Source organism: Chelonia mydas, chromosome 7 (genome assembly GCF_015237465.2).
Source record: "Chelonia mydas isolate rCheMyd1 chromosome 7, rCheMyd1.pri.v2, whole genome shotgun sequence".
Lineage (NCBI taxonomy): Eukaryota > Metazoa > Chordata > Testudines > Cheloniidae > Chelonia > Chelonia mydas.
This window is the reverse complement of record NC_057853.1, coordinates 99,917,268-99,936,181: the sequence shown is the minus strand read 5'-3', so window position 1 is coordinate 99,936,181 and position 18,914 is coordinate 99,917,268. Positions and strand designations below refer to the sequence as shown.

Below are 18,914 nucleotides of genomic sequence, written 5' to 3'. Positions count from 1 at the left end.
ACAAGAGTGAGCGAATGGGGGGAGGTGACTCAGCTGTCTTCATGGCAGAACCTCCTTCCCCAGGATTCCTCTACGTCCTCAGGAACTGAATTCGAGAAGGGTGTGGGGATGAGGCAGGACAGGATGGGGCATGCATGTTAAATGGGGACAGGTGCACCTTGTTCCCTTGTGGAGATAGATAGAAAAGATGAATGCTCCTTCACAGTTCAAAACCCCCCTTTAGGCAACATAGCAAGGCAGCTATGGTCACAGGAATCTCTGGTAGTATGGCTCCAATGGAGACATGTTACCAGGCAGACGGGCTGTCGGGAGTAATGAGCAGACACAAAGCACTAGGTCTCGTCATAGGGGTTAGAATAGAATATCAGGGTTGGAAGGGACCTCGGGAGGTCATCTAGTTCAAACCCCTGCTCAAAGCAGGACCAATCCCCAACTAAATCATCCCAGCCAGGGCTTTGTCAAGCCTGACCTTAAAAACTTCTAAGGAAGGAAATTCCACCACCTCCCTAGTGAAAATTTTTTTCCTAATATCCAACCTAAACCTCCCCCACTGCAACTTGAGACCATTACTCCTGGTTCTGTCATCTGCTACCACTGAGAACAGTCTAGATCCATCCTTTTTGGAACCCCCTTTCAGGTAGTTGAAAGCAGCTATCAAATCCCGCCTCATTCTTCTCTTCCGCAGACTAAAAATCCCAGTTCCCTCAGCCTCTCCTCATAAATCATGTGTTCCAGTCCCCTAATAATTTTTGTTGCCCTCCGCTGGACGTTTTCCAATTTTTCACATTCTTCTTGTAGTGTGGGGCCCAAAACTGGACACAGTACTTCAGATGAGGCCTCACCAATGTCGAATAGATGGGAACGATCACGTCCCTCGATCTGCTGGCAATGCCCTTACTTATACATCCCAAAATGCCATTGTCTTAAATGCAATGTTAACTTAAGTTATAACTTGAGTGTTGCTCCTAATTTGAGTCCTGTCCACATACACAAACCCTTAACTCGTGTGGTGGTGCTTTTAACTTGATTTGACTCAAGAGGGGATATAGGCTAAAGCTTGAGTGAGCATAACTCATCAGCAACTAATAATCTCTCATGTGGATACAGGCTAGTGCTACTCAATTGCCACTAGTTCTCCAGTGCCATTCCAAGTTCCCCCTGTTTGCCCAAAAAGGACAGACAAGTTCTCCAATAATTTACTTGAAAAGAATTCATAGAGCAGCTTATCTTACTGTAGCACTAAGAACCATGGGATATGTTCTCCAGAAGTCTTAGTGCCACACAAGAGCCAGTTCAGTACCACTGTGGACACAGCAACTTGAATGTGGTTTCTCAGTATGGCTGCTCCCACTTGAGGTAGGCTAACTTGAGAGGAGTCACTTGAGTGAAGACATACCCATGCATAGTCTTGTCATCCTTCTGATCCTGGGGGATCCTTGTTCTGAAGTACCAAGTCTTGTCTCATAAGAGAAGAACTCTTTAAAAAGTCATTGCAGAGGTTTTTTTCTCCTTTCTTTACCTTCCGTGTGGCGGGGGGAGGAAAGAACGGGTTACTGTGGGAAGAGGCAATCCAGCCCATTGCACTGTTTTTATGTGCTCTTTTAGTGAAAATGCAGCATTGCGGGACAGGATGTCCAAGAATATTTTGACCAACTTTTCAAGTTTAAAAGCACTGTTTAAAGAGGAAGTAGGTCTCTTGTGCTTTATTGAAAATATTTAATTAAGTTAGATTTTCTGGTGTTTATTAATGCAGGTCCTTTTTTATTGTTGTACATTTTAAGTTCTTTTTGAATGATTTTCATAACAGTTAATTAGGGACTTCAAAATTTGTGGACTTTATTCGTAGAGGGAAACAAGGGATTATATGCAAAAACAAAATAAATTACTTTTATTTATGTTTAAAATGTTCTAGTTAACTTTTTCTTAACCTTTTTAATAAAATGTTCATAAGTTTGTTAGTAGTGTACAGAAACCAAACACGAAAACATGCTACTATTCCATGATAAAAATTAACACAAAGGGCAATTTATATTCATCGTTATATTCATTCATTGTTCAGTCCTGAGAACTCTGCTTCATCAGTGTTTTTAAGGGGGAATTCCACATAATGTGTTGCCAGAATCAGGCAGGGATTGCTGCATTGAGTGTTTCTTGAAATAGATACTCTGTCATCTTTCTCTTAAGTGATTCACATAATATAGCTATGTTCCGTTTGATCAAGTTCCTGGAAAAAAATAAAAAGCTTGAAAGAAGGGTGGGAAAAGGCACAAATAGTGACTGTGGTTCTGAAATGTAGAACTACTGCGACTGTGGTGAGAGGGCATAAAAATTGCATCAGGATTGTGACATAGACAAAGATCTTGAACCCGATTCTCATTTACACTAAGTCCCTTTTATACTATTCTGGTAACCAGCAATGACCCTGCATCAGCTTCTCCCGGCTGGCCCTTTAAATTACGCCCACTTGGCTCTGTCCAGTCTAGCAGCAAAGTCTCTCAAATAAACAAAAATTTGGAATGAAAACTCCACATCCAAATATCCCTTTCTCCGTCCTGTTCTCCTCTGAGCCCCACAGGGGTTCACACGGGGTCGGAGTGTTTTCAAATGCCTCTCCACAGTTTTGGAGGCTGTCCAGCAGGTTCCATCTCATTCTCTCTGGTCTTGGAGTTATTGCTGTCTCCTTCGTCTTCTCCCTATCCTTTATTATTCACATAATAAAATTTTCCTGTTAATTTCCTGTTAATTAATCTCATTTTCATTGTCATGACAAAAGCATTTATTTTCAGGTACTTAGTATGTAACTAAGAGTTTATTCACAATCCCAGGTTTACCTGATTACTACCAGGTTGGTTAAACGTTGGGTACCATTTTAGTCATCCTAATGGGCCAGCAGCCCCCAAGGCCATCCCTAGGCTCAGGGCATAAAGGCGATACAAAGTCACCTTTGGATTCCCTCTCCCAGGCCCTGAACTGAATGGAGCGGATGTTTGATATTCAGTTTTCTTAACATTTTTGAGCCTTCTTTGCTAATATTCAAATGTATTCATGTATTAAAATCAAATTTGATCCATACAACCAAATTTCAAAGTCAGAGCCCTGTGGTATTGTACACGCACATCTTTCTGACTGGGTCACAGCATTATGAGTCATTATGTCATATGGTGTTTTGCAATGGTAGTCTGAGTTCAATAATTTATTTGCTCTCTTAAATAGCAAAAGTCACAGTGTTCTTCAAAGTTAGAATTTAAAATGTAGTGTTGGAGTTCTGAGTTATCGAAAGGTTTTGAGTTATTTTAGAAAGATGAGGAAAAATTTCTTTTTTTGAAGAATTACAATGTACTGAGAAATTACTTATCTTAGATGTAGGCCATTGTGTGTAATGGCATCTTTTTTTAAGTACTGTGCAGCTAACATTTAATACAGGATGTTCTTGCATTTCCTTGACTTTACATGTTTTTGCTATAGTCGTTACCAGCCCGATGCATGCAAGGAACATTTGAAATGGCAAATAAAGAAGAAAACAGAGAGAAAAATAGATATCCCAACATCCTTCCTTGTAAGACTTAACAATTTATTTTCTAAATATCAGTCAAATGTCTGGATGCCTCTTATAGCAATCATGCCTGTAGTGTTGTCTGCATTCACTGAGTATACCTGAGTAAAGCTGATTAATTGACCCCCAAAATAATGCAATTTATATGTTACCAATCATACATCTGCAAAGTAAGCTTCTTTTGCAGTGGTGTCTCTTTGGATAATAATTGCCTTCCAGTAAATTTGTCTTTAATTTCAGCGGGTTTGATATGAAGCCTTAGAATTGCCCAAAAATGTAGGATGGTTCTCTGGAAACTCAGTTGAGATTTGTGCAATAAAAAAGAAAAGAGCTTTGAGTATATGGGCCAAGCTTGAAGTATCTAATAAACCTTATCTATTATTACAAATGTGTTGCACACTATGAAAAAATTATTGCATTCTCAGTAAGCCAGTGTAAGTATGGAGGTGCAGCAGGATTTTTATAGTGAAGGCTTGTTAACCTGCTATCCAAAAGCTCTGTGCACTGTACAATTACAATACAATTCAAAGAGACCTCTTCACAACTACCTAAAACAAATTATTCCATCTATTCATCTAAAAATCCCTTTGAAACAGATGAGCCTTGCAGCATGTGTTCAAAGTCACTGTTTGCAGGCTCTGGTGAAACAAGAGTGTAAGGGACCAAAATCTTCCATAAGTTTTACATCAGTAAGATCAGCATGATTTGGCCCATATGACATATCTGTTATATATACTGTATTAGTCAGCCTTTTATGTTATTTAATGATGGCGGAATAATAATGCAAATACTGTGGTTCATAAAAGTGCAGATCTATCACTGGCATGTTAAAGGGCTTTGTATTTTGAGGAAAATTTCTGATAGATATAAATACTATAAATCTACCATACAGACCCTAATAACAGTTTCTTTCTTTCCAGATGATCATTCCAGAGTCATTTTGACCCAAATAGATGGAGTTCAATCTTCAGACTATATTAACGCTTCATACATAGATGTAAGCTAATACATACATTCACTTTCATTCAGATTGCTAATTTTAATTGTAAACTAAATATCAAATAGATATTTGTCTTAAAGCATATCTTGGCGGTTCATTCTTTAACTAACCATACATTTTATTTCCGTAGGGTTACAAAGAAAAGAATAAATTTATAGCTGCTCAAGGTAATGTATTTTCCTCTCTCCATTTTTGTACTTATAGCCACCAGAATGCACTCCTCATCCCCCCCACTCCTCCTACACACCCAGAAAAAACCTCACAGCCCACATCAAGGTTAATATGTTACCAGATCAAAAATTCCTTCCTAAGCATGAATAAGTTGGTCTGCTAAATCATGGTCATCAAAGGGAGAGTTGTAAGTTAGAAAGACTAAACTGAGCCCATTGCCTGACCTACAGCACATAATGTATCTAGAGGGAGGGGGAATGGCTGCTGCTCTTAGAAAGGTGGGACAAGCCTGCTCTCCAAGCAGCAGCATATATGTCTCCAAGAGCTGTGGACCAACCTGCCTGGAGCATGGACTGTGTTTGAAATGCCAGCCTACTGCTGGAAATATTCTGAGTCCACTCACCCCACCCAATCAATCTGGAAGCTAGATAGACCCAACTCAGTTTCTGCCTCTACTGGTGCAGGCCCATTTGATGATAATGGTATTACAACTGGTCGAACTTCCAGTCATGCCAGTTGGAGCTATTATGCTGGGTCTTGCAAACCGTCCTTGTGTAAATACAAAAATCTCATTGTTTCAAGAAGTGATTACAGTGATTGTATAACATAGTAAATGTTTTCTGTAAATTGATAGAATTCATATAGCTGTGCTTCAAAGAAGTGAGATTTTCAGTGTACATATAGTGCATCTGTAAAACTGAGGTATATTTTCATGAGATATGAGCTGGTAACTCATGAGTAGAAGAGAAAAATGTTCTTGTGTACTGTGATATTGCTTGTTTTCTTTATGTCTCTTGAGTATAGAACTGTATTCTATGTGCAGGACCTAAACAAGAAACAGTTAATGATTTCTGGAGGATGATATGGGAGCAGAAATCTGCAATTATTGTTATGTTAACAAACTTGAAAGAAAGAAAAGAGGTAAGTAACTTGTATTTCAGTTTTGATCAGCCTGAAATAGTCCCCACATTAAGTAGCCTCTGGCTGCAATGTGCAGCTTAGCATCTGACTGTTAATGGCTGCCACCACTTCCTTTTCCAGTCCTTTCTGAGGTTTTAAGTCTCTGCTAAAAATGTAGTTGTAACTTACAAAATTTCAAGCTTATAAATATTCCCTGGTGACTAATTTCCTCATAACGAATCTTTTTATCATGTGTTACACTGTCTCACTGTCAGACTTTAAGCCAAAGGCAAATTGAAATGAAGGCCTTTTTTTGCTTCTGCTGCAATGTATGTGAGACTGGCCTTATAGGTTGGACTGAGAGTAGGAATGAATGTTGAATTGATATTACTCACTTTTAAAAGTTTTCAGTTAAAAAAATGATTGCGTTCATAGTGTGATCGCTACAATTGGATATGGCTAATTTGAAAACAACCTATTTTATTGTGAAAGGCTTCATTACAACTCTCTGGTTTGCTGTTCTCACATCTGTCCCCTGTCCCCACATCTGTATTGTTCCTCCCCTCCCCTCTGTTCCTATTTCATATGTATCCTTCCTTGTGTATAGGTTGAACGGTAAAATTTACTGAAATTATGCAGGCTAACACTTCAGAGCTCAAGATTATTACACAGTTAACTTCTTTGCTGACTCACCAGTAGTGATAAAAAAATGATAAGAAGCCTGATAAAAAACAAAAAACCTACTAATGCACCATCACAAATTTTGCTCTTGGGCAATTTTGTTTTAAATGACTATTTATCTTCATGGGCTAGTTAGTTAAACATTCCAAACACTTAAAAGTGAAGGTTTGGAGCTTGGATTCCTCAGGCAATGTGAACTGGGGGTGCAGTGAAAGCAATATGCCAAGTTACTGAGAACAATGTACTGTGTTCTGCTCAAGAGTGACCTCTCCTGCCAGGTAAAGAGTAGTGTTGATAAACTCCAAAATAACTCCCAACAATTCCTCCTTAAGATCTGTCAAGGTTCCTCCCCCACTCTGAACTCTAGGGTACAGATCTGGAGACCTGCATGAAAAACCTCCTAAGCTTATATTTACCAGCTTAGGTCAAAACTTCCCCAAGGTACAAAATATTCCACCCTTTGTCCTTGGATTGGCCGCTACCACCACCAAACAAATACTGGTTACTGGGGAAGAGCTGTTTGGACACGTCTTTCCCCCCAAAATACTTCCCAAAACCTTGCACCCCACTTTCTGGACAAGGTTTGGTAAAAAGCCTCACCAATTTGCCTAGGTGACTACAGACCCAGACCCTTGGATCTTAAGAACAATGAACAATCCTCCCAACACTTGCACCCCCCCTTTCCAGGGAAATGTTGGATAAAAAGCCTCACCAATTTGCATAGGTGACCACAGACCCAAACCCTTGGATCTGAGAACAATAAAAAAAAAAAAAGCATTCAGTTTTCTTACAAGAAGACTTTTAATAGAAATAGAAGTAAATAGAAATTAAAAAAAAAATCCCCCCTGTAAAATCAGGATGGTAGATACCTTACAGGGTACTTAGATTCAAAACACAGAGAACCCCTCTAGGCAAAACCTTAAGTTACAAAAAAGGTACACAGACAGAAATAGTTATTCTATTCAGCACAATTCTTTTCTCAGCCATTTAAAGAAATCATAATCTAACATGTACCTAGCTAGATTACTTACTAAAAGTTCTAAGACTCCATTCCTGGTCTATCCCCGGCAAAGACAGAATATAGACAGACACACAGACCCTTTGTTTCTCTCCCTCCTCCCAGCTTTTGAAAGTATCTTGTCTCCTCATTGGTCATTTTGGTCAGGTGCCAGCGAGGTTACCTTTAGCTTCTTAACCCTTTACAGGTGAGAGGAGATTTCCTCTGGCCAGGAGGGATTTTAAAGGGGTTTACCCTTCCCTTTATATTTATGACAAGATCAAAGGATAATTATTCTGGAGGGTGAGGGTAAACATCATAAGCATTGAGATAGTTAATGTGCCTTGGTGATGTTAGTTAATTTATACAGCAGCTCTTTACAGTTATATATATTTATCAGAATAAGGAAAAGCTATTTAAGTTTGATTGCTCCTAACAGCTATGAAGGAGGTACTCCCTGTTTGCGTATACAAGGCCCTATCCGTTTCCTGTAATCTTAACATTACCAGCCTTCCTGCATACTCATACCAAGGCCTGACATACTGATGCTAGTGCCCACAAATGTCACCAAATCTCATTTGAACAGATTGGAGACTCCTTTCAGGCAAATGCCCATCAGGCCATAATGGTTGGTAAAATGCTTATTCCACAGAAAAAGACATATTGCTATCTTTTATCCTGCTGCTAGAATCCCCATGCAACTGATGACTCTCACCCAAGGTTAGCTGACGTTTCCCACCTATTAACCAGCCCTATATCTGGAGTTGGGGGTTAAAGATGTCAGACAAATGCATACTATCAGAAAAATAAACAAATAAAAAAGATGGAACAGTCATTAAAACAAAACAAAGAATAAAACCAAAAACATCGTTCATCACGATCTGGCTGCCAAAGGAGCATGTGAAGACTCCATCCAAACCATGTATTTCCTGTTGTGTCATTGTGTAACAATGCAGATAACTAACACTGAGAGCATTAGCACAAAGCCTTAAAATCATGTCCTGTTTTAGATTAAAAAACAAACATCCTCTAAATTAGGACTGTCAAGCAATTTAAAAAAATGAATTGTGATTAAAAAAATTAATCACAATTAATCGCGTGATTAATCACGCTGTTAAACAATAATAGAATACCATTTATTTAAATATTTTGGATGTTTTCCACATTTTCAAATATGTTGATCTCAATTTCAACACAGAATACAAAGTGTACATATTTATTTTTTATTATAAATATTTGCGCTATAAAAGTAAAAATAGTAGTATTTTTCAACTCACTTTATATAAGTACTGTAGTGCAATCTCTTTATCATGAAAGTTGAACTTACAAATGTAGAATTATGCACGCACAAAAAAATTGCATTCAGAAATAAAACAATGTCAAACTTTAGAGCCTACAAGTCCACTCAGTCCTACTTCTTGTTCAGCCAATCACACAGACAAACAAGTTTGTTTACGTGTGTGGAAGGCAATGCTACCCACTTCTTGTTTACAATGTCACCTAAAAGTGAGAACAGGCATTCGCATGGCACTGTTATAGCCGGCGTTGCAAGGTATTTACATGCCAGATATGCTAAACATTCGTATGCCCCTTCATGCTTTGGCCACTATTCCGGAAGACATGCTTCCATGCTGATGACACTCATTAAAAAAATAATGTGTTAATTAAATTTGTTCCTGAACCCCTTGAGGGAGAATTGTATGACTCCTGCTCTGTGTTTTACCTACATTCTGCCATATATTTCATGTTATAGCAGTCTCGGATAATGACCCAGCATGTTGTTCATTTTAAGAACTTTCACTGAAGATTTGACAAAATGCAAAGAAGGTACCAATGTGAAATTTCTAAAGATAACTAGAGCACTGAACCCAAGGTTTAAGAATCTGAAGTGCCTTCTAAAATCTGAGTGTGTCGAGGTGTGGAGCATGTTTTCAGAAGTCTTAAAAGAGCAACAGTCTGATGCAGAAATTACAGAAACCGAACAACCAAAAAAGAAAATCAACCTTCGGCTGGTGGCATCTGAGTCAGATGATGAAAATGAACATGTGTCGGTCTGCACTGCTTTGGATCGTTATTGAGCAGAATCCACAATCAGCATGAACGCATGTCCCCTGGAATGGTGGTTGAAGCATGAAGGGACATGTGAATCTTCAGTGCATCTGGCACATATATCTTGCAACGTCGGCTATAACAGTGCCATGCGAACGCCTGTTCTCGCTTTCAGGTGACATTGTGAACAAGAAGTGGGCAGCATTGTCTTCTGCACATGTAAACAAACTTGTTTGTCTGAGCGATTGGCTGAACAAGAAGTAGGACTGAGTGGACTTGTAGGCTCTAAAGTTTGACATTGTTTTGTTTTTGAGTGCAGTTATGTAAGAAAAAAATCTACATTTGTAAGTTGCACTTTCACAAAAAAGAGATTGCACTATAGTACTTGTATGAGGTGAATTGAAAAATACTATTTCTTTTATTTATCATTTTGTATCAAATGTAGAAAAACATCCAAAATATGTAATAAATTTCAATTGGAATTCTATTGTTTAACAGTGCGATTAAAACCGCTATTTATTGTGATGAATTATAATAAAGTTAATCGTGCGAGTTAACTGCGATTAATCAACAGCCCTACTCCAAATATTCATAGAGGTTTAATTTTATTACTTTAAAATAATTGTATAGCTATATGCCATCAGTAATGGAAGTAGGCACACAATATTTAAAAGTATTAAATGTATGTACTGCATGTTTGCATAGGATAAATGTTATCAATACTGGCCAGATCAAGGATGCTGGACTTACGGAAATATCAGAGTTTCTGTGGAAGATAGTATCGTTCTCGTGGACTACACCATTCGCAAGTTTTGTATACAGTCAGTAAGTAATAGCACTCTTGCTACTCCTTAAGATTGGTTTTTATTTTGTTTTTTAAAGCAAAGTATAACAGAAATTCAGGCTTTCGTTTAAAATGAATTTAACTGGAAATTTAGTTTTTAACTAAAATTGAGTTGAAACATATATGTAGACTAAGAGAGCAGTAAGTTCATAGAATCAATTTCCACTTGAGTTGTTGGAGTAAAAGAGAATTAATTATGCAAATATTAATGGCTGTATAGGACTTAAGTTTAAAGAGGGATCAGTCAAATTGGATCCTGTGAGTAGGTAACCACCCTTGGAAGATATTTTCCACTGATCATGCCCCCCGCCCCCATTCATTATGTGTTATTTTGGAGGAACTTGGGAGTGTGTTTGCCCTTCTTTGTGCAAAAATATTTTTGAAGTTAGGGAAAGTTTTTAAATCATTAAAAATGTAAAAGATATTAAAATTATTTAGAGATGGTAGAGTTCTTATCAAACCATACAAGACATGAAGGGCCAAGCGCAGGCAAAGCGGTGGGGGGGAGGGTTACAGCTCCCTGATTCTCTGCCAGAGCCTGGCCCCAGCACTGGTTGGGGACTGTACATCATCTGAGGATAGCTGGAGTACATTGTGTTCTGGACACCCTCCTTCGCTCTCTTGACATGCCCCGTGCACCAGGGAGTGCAGAAGGGGAAACATATAAATTGACTTCTCCGTTTATGCTCCTCAGTTGCAGAGTTATGGTCAATCTTCCCTCCTTTTGCAATGCCTGATCAGGCCACACCTCCTTCTGGTCCTACACTTCTGTTTTACTAAATTTATTTTTTAAAAAGATTCTAATTGTGTAATCTTTTTTCTTGCCAGGAATAACCTTCACTATATGCATTAAATGCTTAGCATGCATTCAGAGGGATTAAGGCCTTGTCTACACAAGAATTTTCAAGAATTCTGTCTAATTTAAGATATTTTTAAAAACTGATTTAGTTAAACTGGTGCAAAACCCTGTTTAATTTAATCAGTGTAACGTTAATATTTAGACTAGGCCTTAGAATTGCAGCAAGGATGCATCTTTTTAAATTACCATGTTAAGTAATGTTTTCTTCTTCTCCTCTTCTACCTGTTACATTCCAGTTCTCATTCTCATTGGGACTTTTTGCTTCCCAGCAAATCGAAAATGAACTGAGTGGACTATTTATGTATTTATAAAACACCTTCACTTCATCTCTGGCCATCAAACACTATTAAAAGCAACTGCAACAGACCACCAGCCGTCCCTGCAGGGGATGTGTGGAGGTCAAAATACCTTGAAATTAGGTCTCAAAAAGGAGAAAAAAATTCTAGTCTCAGGCAGAGGAAAATTAGTCCTGCGGCAGCTTGTCCACAAATCCAAATAAAACAAAACAAAGGGCAGCTTCCTTCCATGTTGTCCGCAGTTGTCAGTTCCATGTCCTGGATGTTTAACAGGCAAGAACTGCCAGCTCTTCTCCCCAGATCTGACTGCTCAAGCAGTTTTTCAGAACTAGCTTCCTCCTTTCTGCCCATTGAAGGGGTTTAATCACCTTCCTGGGTCAAACAGGGAGGAGACACACACATTCCATCACAATAATATACATAACTTGCTGAACAATATCAGCTGTGGGAGACTCTCATCCACCATTACATCATTTACCAAGCCCATAATCACCCTAAAAACCTGAGTGAAGAGGTGGTTTGGTCTTAAGTGTGCCCTGAAGGCTAACGGTTAAGATTCTTGAGGGCAAGTGGGGTTTTCACTGAGGATACGCTACCAGCGGCTGCCAGGTATTCAGCTCTAAGGACTGTGAGCAGAAGTTCCCCAGCTAATGGCAGTTGGTGTGTTGCCACATGGGTAGAGGGGCCCTTGCTCAGGTGGTCTAGAGCAGAGATTGTCTCTCTTGCATGTTTGTGCAGAACCCAGCACTTTGGGGCCCTAATCTTAATTAGGGCCTTTGGGTACTACCATAGATTTATTTATTACTACTTAGTGATAAGATAGTAGTAATAGCCAGGACCCAAACTACAGACAGCTGAATAGAGCAGAGTCACTTGGGAAGTGCATAGGGAGACAGTGAAGCTTTCAGAAAACTGATATACGTAATATGTTCCTGGCAGCTTACACGGCTAATCAGATGGGCAGCTGCATTCAGCGCTAGTTGTAGCTTCAGAGCAGTCCCTGTATAAAGTACACTGGAGTAATCTAATCTGGAGACCATTCAGGCATGTCTAAGTGTAACATGGGCCATATGAGAGAGGCTGCTAAGACTCTTATTTAAAAAGAACTCTTGGCCAAGCAGCTGTATGAAAAAATATAGCAAAAAAAAAAAAGTTATCAAATTCTTCTGGATTGGAAATAGCTGGGAGTCTAGATGGCATATGGTATTTGGTGTCTTTCACCTGTAGATTCATATCTCCAATTTTACTGTGGAACATGTTAGTGGTGATAACATTTGGTCACCAGTTGATGGAGACTGAGTGGTCTTTATGAAACAAACTGGTGGTCTTTGTCCAGTTCAAAGTGGAAAAGGCTTCATGTAATAATTGGCGCTAATTACCAGCCTTCTTGGCAGTCTGAGAAAGAGGTCATGGACTGAGAGAGCATGGAGACTGAATTTACTGTCTTAGCCCAAGAGGAGGTTCCTCCAGATCAGGATTGGAAAACATTGGTGGAGCTTTCATTGCCATTGCCTGTACTCCTCCTGTTCTTTGCTTAAACAGAGTACATGGGTCACTAAGGCTGTACCTTTAATAGTTAGCACTGAAAATGTAAATTAAAAATAAAAGGAGAAAAGCTAAAATATTACCTTACAGGATTCATTGTATTAGAGCAGTCCCAGCTTCATGTGGTGTAGTATCCTGAGTCTGATGATGTACCAGTATCAGATGTATGTCCGCATCCTTATCTGCGTTGTTATGAAGCAGTTCATAGATACTTTGGCATCTTGTATCTCTCAATGGTATAAATCCGGAAGTTCTTACTCAGACTAACTCCAGTCAGAGTTTTTAGTCTGAGTATGGATGGAGTAAGAAGTAAATAAGGACTTCAGGATTTGGCCCATGGTTAATAGAAATTGTGAATCTTATTTCTCATGGACAGCACCCTGCTGCTACTCAAATTTAAATGGCAAGGATATGGGTTAGTCAGACTATGGTAACTAATCTGTTTGCAAGTCTTAATATAGGACATAAAATGTCACACTCACAGTCTGTTTGTGTGTTTCTAGCAACTTCATGATGGCTCTAAAGTTCCAAGGCTTGTAACACAGCTCCATTTTACCAGCTGGCCTGATTTTGGCGTGCCTTTCACACCCATTGGGATGCTAAAGTTTCTGAAAAAAGTCAAAACATTGAATCCTTCACATGCTGGACCAATTGTGGTTCACTGTAGGTATGTACGCACTCTAAACCATTCTGTCTTCTTGAGCTTTAACAGTTTTTAAAGTGCTTTGTGTATGTCAAAACTATATTTCTGTCTCTTCATTGAAAATGCCATAATTTGCATAAAAATCAGAACTTGCAATGGTATTAGGCTCCATCATAGCCAGGGAGAAGAAGGAATTCAAAAATTCTGCCTTTTCTCTCATTTTAAAATTGAAACTTCAGTTTGTTGTTCCCAGAGTGATAGGCAATCTGACATCAACACAGTCCCTGTCAGAGAAGCAGATTTGTAACAAATGGGTTCACTCTGCCATTGAATGCTCCTCAGAGAATACATCCCCCAGTTTTCTCACAGCAGAATTGCCGTTTGCTCTTATAGTTTGCCCACTCTGTGCTAGATATGTTGTAATGTAGACTTGTACTTGAGATCATTTGTTTAACATTATGATGTCCCATTACTACATACTAATACACAGTGTGTTCCAATTCATGTACAAACACTTAAACCTCCTGCCAGTAAGGGGTTATTGATAAACCATTGAAAATGTGTTATAAAAATGAACAAAAATAGATCAGGTTTTGGTAGAAGTTCAAAAGAAATGTTACAACTTTTACATTCAGAACTGCTGTATTTTAGACATCAAGCAAGAAATAGTCTCTTCTCAGGAACAATATATCTAATTAAGATTAGATTAAAAAGAATAGAATAAGTGGCTTTGTGTTTTGTTTTAAGAAAATCACTTTTTTATTTTTGGTCTGTTGATTTGTTTTCAGTTGCTCATGTTTGATATTTATAAATATTCTCAAGAGACTTTAAAACATACTCTTCAGTGTGGGGCCGTGTGTATTCCTTTATCAGGCATCAGCCATCCTTTTGTTCATTGTTCATCAGACAAACGCCTATCTTAGTAGCTTGGTAAGAATTCCTGTTCTCTTGAGTGTATGTACATAACAAAAGTGTTATTTTTTTTTTAAGATTTAGAAGAAAAAAGAAGATTTTAGTAATCTCTCACGATTTTCCCCTTTGAGATATCCATATTTTTTATATTCCTTTGCCCAGATGTTCTACACAGAGTAATACTAGGGACATGCTTTATTCTTCACCAGCAGGAAATTCTATTCTTAATCTAATTGACACCAAAATGCACACAAGGCACGGAGAGTAATAAAATAACTCTTCTTTAAAAAACAACAACCAAAAAACAGATATCTAAATGTAATGGTCCAAAGCGCGCCGCAATAGCACTATTATGAATCACAGTGTTTTGGACTAATTTGGTTCTTTCATACTGCTTGAAAACTGTAGACTGAAAATCATGGCATCTAATTTCCTTTGCAGTCCAGGATATGATGCCATTGAATTGTTGGAAAAAGGAAAGGGAAACTCATCCATAATGAGTAACACTGTATTTCTCCGTGGGCTTTTATAAAAACAACATACAGTGCTAAACACGAAGTGCTTGACCAGAACAAACATGATATTCAAAAAGTTTTAAGCTAAATCAGCATTTAGAGGAAATGAAGGAGAAGCAGGCAGAACAAGGAGAAGGGAGGAAAAAAAGAATGTTTCTGACAAATTATGTCATTCTTTTTTTTTTTAAAATGCCAGTCTCCTGATCAGGGAAGGAAGTTAAGGAGGAAGGGCTGAGAAAAAGATTTCAGAAAGAGTCCAAGAATCAGCAGGGCTTTGACACACAAGTAAATCAGAGAGGAGAAGTTGAAAGAGAGATGGCAGAGCTGAAGGAAGAGAGTGGACTAGTCTTGGGGCAGAGAGGGCAGTGAAGGAGTTAATAATATTAGAGAAAGAAGGTAGAACTGAAAATAGAGCTCACGGAGTCTGTGGAGGAGAGAGAGATCAAGGAGCAAGAGAATCAGAGAGCAGAGATTGATGGACAGGATGGAGGAAAGGCAAACTGTGAGAACTGAAAATGAACAAGCCAGGTTCAGAGAGGGGGAATTCTGAGACAGGTCAGAACAAGAAAATGTCTGGTAAATTCTGAGTCAAGGAAGTAGGAGAGAGTGAGATGTGGAGGGAGCCCAAAGGTGGAGCTGAAATATTAACAGAAGGAAGTCAGAGGTAGGGGAGGTAAACGTAGTTATAAATGTGGAAGCCACTCTGTCAGTAGATAACCACTTGGTGGTAAAGGTGGAGGAGCGAAAGTAAAATTGAACTCTTACCGGTACGGGGGCTGGCTCTTCCCCCCCAAGGGGCGGGGCCTCGGTGGAAGGGGAGGGGCTGGGGGGGGTCAGCATCCCCCAGCTAGCCCATCTGCACTGCCTGGCCCACGCTGCCCAGGGCTCCAGCAGCCATTTAAAGGGCTCAGGGCTCTGGTCGCTGCCACAGTAGCAGCGGTGGCGGCTGGAGCCTCGGGCCCTTTTAAGTCGCCGGCCCTGGGGCAGCTGCTCCTTTTGCCCCCCCCCCACCCCCATCGGCTGCCTGGGGGGGGGCAAAAGGGGCAACAACGTTAAAGCGCTGCCACAAGAAGGTAGAACTGAAAATAGAGCTCACGGAGTCTGTGGAGGAGAGAGAGATCAAGGAGCAAGAGAATCAGAGAGCAGAGATTGATGGACAGGATGGAGGAAAGGTAAACTGTGAGAACTGAAAATGAACAAGCCATGTTCAGAGAGGGGGAATTCTGAGGCAGGTCAGAACAAGAAAATGTCTGGTAAATTCTGAGTCAAGGAAGTAGGAGAGAGTGAGATGTGGCCGGTACCGACGGCCACTTTTTACAGGTACGCCGTACCAGCCTGTACCACCTTACTTTCATCCTTGTAAAGGTGATAGGAGATGGGTGGGAGAGGAGTAGGAGCAGGAAAGAGCAAGGACCAATGAGGGAGAGAGGATCAGTGTGATGCAGCTAGGGTAATTGATGAAAAGGCAAGTAAGAAGAGGGCCTCGCCAATTAGAAAATTAAATGTTGTTTGTGGAGGAATCTTTCAGACATAAGTTGGTTATGGGCACTGGTCTCTCTATTATAAGGCTAATGTGTTTTGTAACATGTCATTATCAATGAGGAGCTCAGCTGGTTTTAGTTTGTCATTTCAGCATTCCCACAAGTGGAACTTGTGATTAGTACTAAGTGAATCATTCTACTTTTATATCGTACCGTACTAAGGGATTAAGATTTTCAGGCAGCATGAATTTCTATTCAAACGAAAAAGGACACTGTGTGTGCACGCGCAAGGGTGTGTGTAAAGAATATATAATCACACATATATTTTATATAATAAAATTATATAACAGATTTTAAAATAATAAGGGATACTTATTTGAACACTGTATGTGGCATACTTCAAAATACAATAAATCAAAGAAACTCCAACCCCTTACCATATACTGTAATACTCAGGAACCAGACAACAGAAAAAAAATATACATATACACATATATATGGCGCACACACCATACACATGGTAATAATGATGTTCTCTCTGTTCTGTATGTCTTTGAGAAAACTTCGAGTGTTTGCAATATTCTGACATTACTTCTGTGGAAAATACTATAATTAATAGCAAAAAATATTTTCTAGTTCTCAAGAGAGCCATGGATGGTTCATAAATTCTCAAAAAATATTTTATATTCCTCATAATTCCGCATCAGTGAACAAAACATTCATTTCATGGAGTCTATATTTCTGACTTTATTTTAAAACTAATTTTTTCTTTGATGAAAGTCAGATTGAATCGGTGAGTATGTTGGGAGAAAAATACATTTACATTTTTAGAAGGTGATACTGTGACATTTTAATAGCCACAGGGTAAAATAAGCAAACAGAAGGTTAGAGAAAGTTGTTAATGCTTAACACAGGATGCCATGCCCTTTTCCTCTGAAAGGAAGAGCTGAAAATCATCTATGATTGTATCATTTGTAATAATCTTGCTCCCTCTGGTGGCAACTGGAGGACATGTTAAAAACAATAATAATTTTGCATGGACATGTTAAAAACCTTAGCACTTAAAAAAGGTTTAACATTTGCCAACTGATGTATGACATAAAACATGTTACTTCAGTATTAGTAAACCAAAAAGATTTAATAATCAGATTTAGCATGTGTTATCCTTTACCTTAGATCTAATATCTAGATCTGGTTGAAAGATGAGAAACCTTTTGGAAAAAAATTGTACCTTTTTTCCTTTTAAAAGAAATTCAAAAATCATAATTTTTTCAACCAGCTCTGATGCTCCTCAAAAAAAGAATATGTTTTTGTGAAAGCTTTCTGAAAAAAAAACACACTTTTTTTGTCAAAAAAAAATTTGAAATTCAAAATTTTTTAACCTGTTCTACTAATATCACTATTAAAATCAAAAGTGAATTGTTACAAAATGTAACACCCAGTGTGGATTTCAGTCCAATGTAAACAAAATTTGGACCAGCTGTGGGTTACTGCAGCAATCTATCTGGACTTCATAGCTCACTTATGTGTCTCTCTTCTTTTTAAGCGCTGGCGTGGGTCGAACAGGCACATTTATAGTGATAGATGCCATACTAGATATGATGCATGCTGAACAGAGAGTTGATGTTTTTGAGTTTGTTACAAGAATCCGTAATCAGCGCCCACAGATGGTTCAGACTGATGTAAGTAAGCATAAATCTGTTGTGATCTTTTGTTCATTTATCGTGTTTGAAACAAACAATACATTTGTTTCTCAAACACTGGTGAATGTCCCAGTACTTCCTTCCGTCATTCGTCCACAGCAGGAATCACAGCGAGAGTAGGGCGAGCTGGAGGGTAACGGAGGGTGTGAGGATAGGTGGTAAGTAAGGGTTGTGACAATGCAGTCCTTTATTACTAGTTTCTGAATCAAATTCTGAGGGACCACTGCTGTGCTCTTCCCATTCATGTTCCCCTGTAGCACAGAATGTGCATGATCTAATAGGAAACCATTGTTACAGCCACAGTCTTACTCTGTTAATCAGTAAAATGGCCTAAAACATAGGCAACCACGAGAGCAAAATGTATGTGCCAGATTTTGTTAAATTGTATTTAATTGCTTTACTTTAATTACTTTATGTTTAGTGTGCTTGTCGCTTATTCATTCCAGATGCAGTATTCATTCATTTATCAAGCCTTACTTGAATACTACCTCTACGGTGACACAGAACTAGATGTGTCCTCCTTAGAAAAGCACCTTCAAGCATCGCACACCACTACACCACATCTTGTCAAAACAGGGCTAGAGGAAGAATTTAAAGTAAGTAAAGAAGAGGGCTTGCCTCAAGATTTTAGAAATCAGGCCAACAAGACAACATGGTATGTAGAGAAAAGTATGGCATGTTTGAAAAACTGTCAGAACTAAGCAGCTCAGTTTCTGTTTTATTCCATTATTGGGAAAGATGAGGGAGGCTTTTCATGTATGAACT

General features: G+C 38.8%; 1 protein-coding gene and 1 long non-coding RNA gene across 10 annotated transcripts in view; one reads left to right on the top strand and one right to left on the bottom strand.

Moving 5' to 3' along the window:
* PTPRE (protein tyrosine phosphatase receptor type E) overlaps window positions 1-18,914 on the top strand; it is a 224,334-nt gene that overhangs the window by 158,627 nt on the left and 46,793 nt on the right. For 8 of the 9 annotated variants that reach the window (XM_043551995.1, XM_037904756.2, XM_043551996.1 and 5 more), the window contains 8 exons: window positions 3,466-3,556; window positions 4,474-4,550; window positions 4,684-4,720; window positions 5,548-5,645; window positions 10,057-10,176; window positions 13,399-13,562; window positions 17,993-18,128; window positions 18,596-18,745. In XM_043551995.1, the coding sequence (XP_043407930.1) occupies window positions 3,466-3,556; window positions 4,474-4,550; window positions 4,684-4,720; window positions 5,548-5,645; window positions 10,057-10,176; window positions 13,399-13,562; window positions 17,993-18,128; window positions 18,596-18,745 (873 nt within the window). Of the gene's footprint in view, window positions 1-3,465; window positions 3,557-4,473; window positions 4,551-4,683; window positions 4,721-5,528; window positions 5,646-10,056; window positions 10,177-13,398; window positions 13,563-17,992; window positions 18,129-18,595; window positions 18,746-18,914 lie in introns of those variants that run through there. The other variant, XM_037904758.1, reaches the window with a different exon arrangement.
* Window positions 15,342-18,914, bottom strand: part of LOC122466686 — a 55,757-nt gene continuing 52,184 nt past the window's right edge. Inside the window, exon 6 of the long non-coding RNA XR_006292393.1 lies at window positions 15,342-18,275. This is a non-coding gene — a long non-coding RNA (uncharacterized LOC122466686). The remainder of the gene's footprint in view (window positions 18,276-18,914) is intronic.